A 6,473-nucleotide genomic window follows, 5' to 3' on the forward strand; every position below is an offset into this window, starting at 1 on the left:
TTGTTTTGCACAAGGTTCTTGTTCACACAGTCTACACCCCACATTACGGACCAGGCAACACACATGCTACACTCACTCAGTCACCTCGTCACTACCTTGTAACTACAAAGGACTTCACATTACTAACAAAGAATTCATCAAAAGATACAAGGATATTACCACAACTAACACAAGCCCAGGTGAGCTGTAATTGTACTGTATTCTTGGTGAATCTTGAAACATGTTTTTTGTATGCCTATTGCAACTTTCTCTGTCTCTTGCACTCTCTCATTCTCTCGCTCTCACACTCAGTGTGTGTGTGTGCGCGCGCGTGTGTGTGTGTGTGTGTGTGTGTGTGTGTGTGTGTGTGTGTGTGTGTGTGTGTGTGTGTGTGTGTGTGTGTGTGTGTGTGTGTGTGTGTGTGTGTGTGTGTGTATCTGTGTCTCTGTGTGTGTGTCTTTGGGTCTGTGTGTGAGACCACTTCATTTTTTGTCTGCTTAATCATAGCCATGTCGACAGAGGAGGTGACCTACGCTGATGTCACCATCATCAAAAAAGGAACTGAGAAGCAGAAGCACAAAGGCACTGGTGAGGAAGGGGCCACTTTTACAGTATGTGCCACTCTGTACAGACATAATATAGTCAGTATACAGTATGAATCTTTTTTTTTAAAGTTTCGTATCTTTTCCCTATGAGGAATGGTATCCGGTAAGTTGTTGGGGTTGCCGAGCATTACGTTGGGGTTGCTTTAGCAACTGGAAACAACCTTTTGGTGACGCCTCTGCACATTTAACAGCTGGTAATGATTTTAGTGGCCTTGAGCCATGTGCAATGTTTACTGTACATTGTCCAGGATATTCTAAAAAGTGGTAGTAGTATTGGCACATAGAGATAAATAACACAGTTTGAATCAGAGCTAAATAGTGTGTTCTGTTTATATTTACCTGTGGGTTGGTAACTAGTTTTTCAGTACAGTCATTTAAGTATAACAAGCATGATAGCAGCCTGGTAATGATTTTAGTGGCGTTGAGCAAGGGTCACCTAACTCCACTCTGCTCCAGGGACTAGAACCAATAACCTGCAGTGATGTTACTCCGGGGACTGTTACTAATACCCTTCAGTGATGTTGCTTCATTGGGAAGGGGAAGAAAAAGCATGCAATGTAGCTGATGAACCTCACTGACACTTTCATCCAAAGCGACTTGCCTTTATTATTACAGGGTATTTATAACAGTCCCTGGCAGCACCATGCTAAGAATAGTCCCTGGCAGCGCCAGAGAGCAGGGGCAACACTTTTTTGAGAAGGGCACATATTGACTGAAATAACATTTTTAACATGTTCCTCTATGCGGGACCAAACTGAAGATGCAGACGAGGACAAAGTTATCTATTCTGTGGTCAAAGCAGCGAGAAATTGTGAGTATTATTAGATTATTGATTACCGGTATTCTTATTTTAACCCATTGATGCCTAAAGCACCTGCAAAAAACGCCTGCTGAATGCCTAAGCCCTTGTTGGGAAAGTTGCCCTCAGCATATAAAAACCTATGCATCTCCTCCACAGCCAAAACGAACCCTGATGACTCCTCATCATATCCATATCCAGATAAGGAGAGCAGCACCTCCTCCGAGATTAATTGTCCACAAAAATGTAGGTTAAAAAACATGTTATATTATGACTTACGTATTATAACACTTTAGATTTGCATGCTGTTAATCAGGACAACTGTATGTGTGAAAAATGGGGTCAGATCCTGGACAACCCAACATACATGTAACAACATTACGCACTTGTGCCAAGTTTTTGGGGGATTTTTTTGCACATTTGTACATGCCGGTCTTCTGTATTTCTGCCCCAGCCAAACCTGACCCTGATGAATCTTTGCTCACCTCACACCCATGTCAGGACAGCCCCACCACTTTGTCTCTGAGATGCACAGTTCTCCTACTCTGCCTGTGTCTTCTCCTGCTGGCCACTACTGTTACTATGGCAGTGCTGTGTAAGTAAGGCTTAAACCCCCACCGCACACACATGCACACGCACACACGCGCACACGCACACACACACGCGCACACACACACGCGCACACACGTGCACACACACACACACACACACACACACACACACACACACACACACACACACACACACACACACACACACACACACACACACACACACACACACACACACACACACGTACGTCTGTGAAGACTGTCACTCATCCAGGTCATACTGCTTTATGCAAAGACTTTTGCTGTAAGGCACTGGACTTCTTCTGCTTCCAGCTGCCTAAAGCTTAAAGTGATACTGTCCCATTTTTGGAAATAAGCTCATTTTACACCTAGAGTTAAATAATAGGGTCTTACCGTTCTCCTATACTTTCAACCATTCTCTGGCTACGGCAGTGCAAATTTTACCTCCAAGCTAGCAGTTAACATATGAGACCAGTTAGCCGCCAGCTGGTCTCATAGGACTCAATGTTAACTGCTAGCATGGAGGTAAAATTTGCACTGCCATACTCAGAGAACGGTTGAAAGTACAGGAGAAAGGTAAAACTCAACTATTTAACTCAAGGGGAGGTTTCCAAAAATGGGACAGTATCACTTTAACTCTAACTATTAAGCTTAACTATTGTTTTATTCGTTGATACTTCAAAACATTATATTGATTTACCACCGGAATTACATTGGTTAAAGTAAACTTGTACGAAGAACATCTAATGACATATTTTGTATTTTATTAGATGTGTTGAAGGAGGTGACAAACTCAGGTGAGTATTACACCTAACTGCAGAACTAGTAAGCCAACTCCTGGGGCCTATACTACAAAGCTGGTTCAGGATAAGTTAAGGTTAAGTTAAGAGGTAAATCATCTAATACAAGAGCTTGTCTTAAGAAAATGAGGACTCCAGGCTCTTCTATTAGATGATTTACCTCTTAACTTAACCTTAACCAGCTTTGTAGTATAGGCCCCTGTTGTTTGTTTTTGTTTGTTGTTTTGGGTTTTTTTTTAAATGGGAAACCAATGCACACTAGGGTGTCTTTTGAGGTATTGGTCATAGAGTGCACTCTTGTGAAAGAAGCGAGGGGGACCAGAATTTACTCAGTCCTTACTAAATACATCACTCAAATCAAAATAAGTGTGTGCAGTCTCCCTCAGGTGTTGCACAAGTCACCTCCTACATTCAATCATACTGCTGCTTATCCTCCCTGAATGAAAATGACAGAGAAAAAAAACTGTTTGAAAGTCCAAATGTATAAAACAAGTCTCACAGGGACTGTGTAGCAGATTGAAGTGTGAAAATTGTCTTCTTTTCATACAAAAACTCTTGACTACCTGTGCGAAATCAGCATGCAATGTTTACGTCTTTCTTTCTGTCATAAGACATTACACAGAGGCTGGATAATGCTACTGCTGTAACAAGGATTTTGGAGGCCAACATTACAGGTAAAATATTGGACGGAATCGAAGTAAAGAGAAATTGCAGTTGTGAAAATGAGCATACTGTTCCATCCTTGCAATGTCTTTTTCTTCTTTCTATCATTATGTCACACAAGACCTGACACAGAGGCTGGAATCTCTACAAGTGTCATATGACAACGCCACTGTTGTCATTAGGACGTTGGAGGCCAACCTTACAGGTAAAGGCAATGTCAAGTGAATTTAAATCAGTCAAAAAGAAAAAAATATATAATACAAAATGATAAGAAAACAATGAAATGGTTTCTTTGTAACATTACTATTTATTATTTTTCCAATTATTATTGTTTTGTTTGTTTAATTCAAGATAATGGCATCTAGTTACTTTCCACCCCTGTGTAAAAGTAGTACAACTGCATGTTGAAATTGGTTGGGATTTCCCTAAAACAATGGTAGACCTACTTGTATTAAGTTCGTTTCCCAAATTGTCTTGTCATAGCCCACATAGATGGAGACAATCATTACGCCAGTTTCCACACATCATTAGTTGAATCCATTCAACAATTGGTGTGAACAAAGTTATTATGTAAATATGCTACAGAGAGCAATCGTATGATCCTCAAACCTGTGGAGGCAGTGTTGAGGGAAAGTGAGAGCCATTTAGTTTTTGTTTTTCTCAGTTTACATGCAATCGAGACACAAGATAAAAAAGGCCTTCCATTTTGTATGTTTTGATTTCCAGATTGTTTTGATTGTTTGATGATTAGATTTCCACATTGGTTTGGTGCACTTCAAGCCTTGCAAGTCGTCGTGGCCTCCTTCTCCATCCCTAGATTTTAAGGGCCTCACACCTATGTTCCGTCAAGGTCAAGGACCACAGCTGGAGTAGGGTTAACTCTGTGGTCACTGTTTTTCCTCCAGTGTTTTGGTTTGGTTGCATATTTTGTTAACGCCAACCCGATTTTGTTTTGTCACTGTTTTGATTGTGGGCAGGTCCCAGCCGCTGACAAGGAACTCCATGTCATTAGTTGTCCCATCTACCGGTACCTTCTTGTTCACCACTTCCTTCCCCTATTACCTCTTTAGTTGTGGGTCCCTTCCTTTTACTCTTCCCTGTCGAAAACCGGCCTGTTTGGTCGGTGGCTTTCTGTTGCCGCCGGGATTGCCCATCCGTTGTGTTCCAGTTAGCTTTTTTGTCCTTTTATGTTGTTCCCCTGTGTTGTGTTTTTTTTATTTAGCCTAAGCTTATTTCGCCTTCCTCGGTCTGTAACTATGACCTGCTCTCCCTAGCCCCTCTAGGTAGCCAAACCCAGTAGCTGTGGGCTCCCTTGAGTGTGCACGTTTATCCTCGTGACTGGTGTGGGTTTGATCTTATAGAGCAGGTATGGGAGACTTTCATGATAAGGAGGGCCACATGTTTTCATCGCCACCATGGGAGGGTCACATGACCACGCACCTGATGGCAGCTCACACAGTTTGAGTTGCAGTTAGTTGCTCACTGACTGCCGATATTGTTTGGTAGAATAGGAGTGTTCTCTATCGGCCAACAGTATAATTACAAAAGATTAATTCAGTAGTGTTTTAAAAAGAATCTTGACATTATTATTTTCGTAACAGGGCCTATCTAAGGGCCACACTGAGTGAGGAGGTGGGTCGCATGTGGACTCCGGGCCTCCAGTTGCCCATCCCTGTTATAGAGTGTGTTCTTTTGTGTGATTAGTACTCTGAAGGTGTGCCATGGAGTGTGTATTACGTAACCCGCTTATTATATGGATATACTTAAATGATTCACACATGGCGGGGACATTTCTTTAGGCCTATTTAATGTTAAGTTTATTATAGTTTTTCATGTCAAAAGATTGTTGCTACGCAAAACAAAACAGTGCCGTTGTGGAACACCGCTAGGCAACAGCTAGGTAGCCAGGACAACAGGTGTTGTCTATCACAGCAGCTGATTAGAGTCTTGTTGAAAAGACGCTTTAGCAGTGAAAAGTCTTGTTGCCATTGACAGCGGTCTGATATAGACCAACCCGTCCGTTATCGAAAAATAACAGACGTGCGAACGTTGGGGAGCCCCACTGAAATGAATGGAGCATTCGACCGATGACGTCACACCATATAATAATATTGGTTACTGGGTTGCGGGGGTATACTTTACGCCCCTGGTTACTGAGTAAAGAATTTGCAAGGTTTGCCGTGCAATTGCCTGCTGTTTGCTGAGGGAGGGTAAATACACTTTCTTACAATAATCATGAAATAAATAAATAAATAAATAATTCCCTGATACGTGTGTTAAGCCGGGCATGTGTAAGCAGGTATGTGTACGCAACTGTGGATGTGTTGGTACTGGATGTGTTGGTACACTTTCCCTGTGTAATGTAAAGCCTGTAACGAAATGAAGTTTGTTGATTCTAATAGATGTACAGGAAGAAGCTTGGGAGAAGTTTTCAGCTGGTTGGAAGTATTTCAAAGGGAGCTACTACTACTTCTCCACTGATAAGAAGAACTGGGCTGATAGCAGAGATGCCTGTGTGACTATGGGAGGACACCTGGTCATCATAGAGACTCCAGAGGAACAGGTTTGATGGAGTAACTTGTATTTTTCTCATGCTGCTCAAAATTATAGGTTGTTTTTTGGGTAGACTAAAAATAGGCATTTATCAACTAATTGAGGTTTTCCTTGACTCAGTATTTTCTACAGAAACAGAAACCGAACAATTACTGCTGGATTGGCCTGACTGATTCAGCTAAAGAGGGAGAATGGCGCTGGGTGGACAACACACTACTCAACAGTAACGTCATGTCTGTATCTCATCAACATATTTAAGTTTAAGTTTCTTTTTTTCAAATCACGTTTGCTGACAGTGACTAGGTTGCTCAAAAATGTTTCCATTTATGTTTCAGGTTTTGGGCAGGTGGTCAGCCTGACAATGCAGGTGGAAGACAAGACTGTATTGGTTTATGGACAAATTACAGTGGAGAGCTGTTTTGGGATGACAGATATTGTGATGCTAGAGACATATACATTTGTGAATATAAGGCTTCAAGGTAGATTAATGGCCTTGTCCATG

At 41.7% G+C, this 6,473-nt stretch overlaps 1 protein-coding gene across 1 annotated transcript; it reads left to right on the top strand.

Moving 5' to 3' along the window:
• The first annotated feature begins 488 nt into the window (after window positions 1–488).
• LOC134437317 (uncharacterized) lies at window positions 489–6,155 on the top strand. Its single transcript, XM_063186807.1, has 7 exons — window positions 489–567; window positions 1,543–1,629; window positions 1,838–1,978; window positions 2,726–2,752; window positions 3,367–3,429; window positions 3,540–3,623; window positions 5,821–6,155. Exons 1-7 carry the CDS (start codon window positions 489–491, stop codon window positions 5,985–5,987), a joined length of 648 nt encoding a protein of 215 aa, XP_063042877.1. The 3' UTR covers window positions 5,988–6,155.
• The last annotated feature ends 318 nt before the right edge of the window (window positions 6,156–6,473 follow it).

This window comes from Engraulis encrasicolus, chromosome 21 (genome assembly GCF_034702125.1).
Source record: "Engraulis encrasicolus isolate BLACKSEA-1 chromosome 21, IST_EnEncr_1.0, whole genome shotgun sequence".
Taxonomy (NCBI): Eukaryota; Metazoa; Chordata; class Actinopteri; order Clupeiformes; family Engraulidae; genus Engraulis; species Engraulis encrasicolus.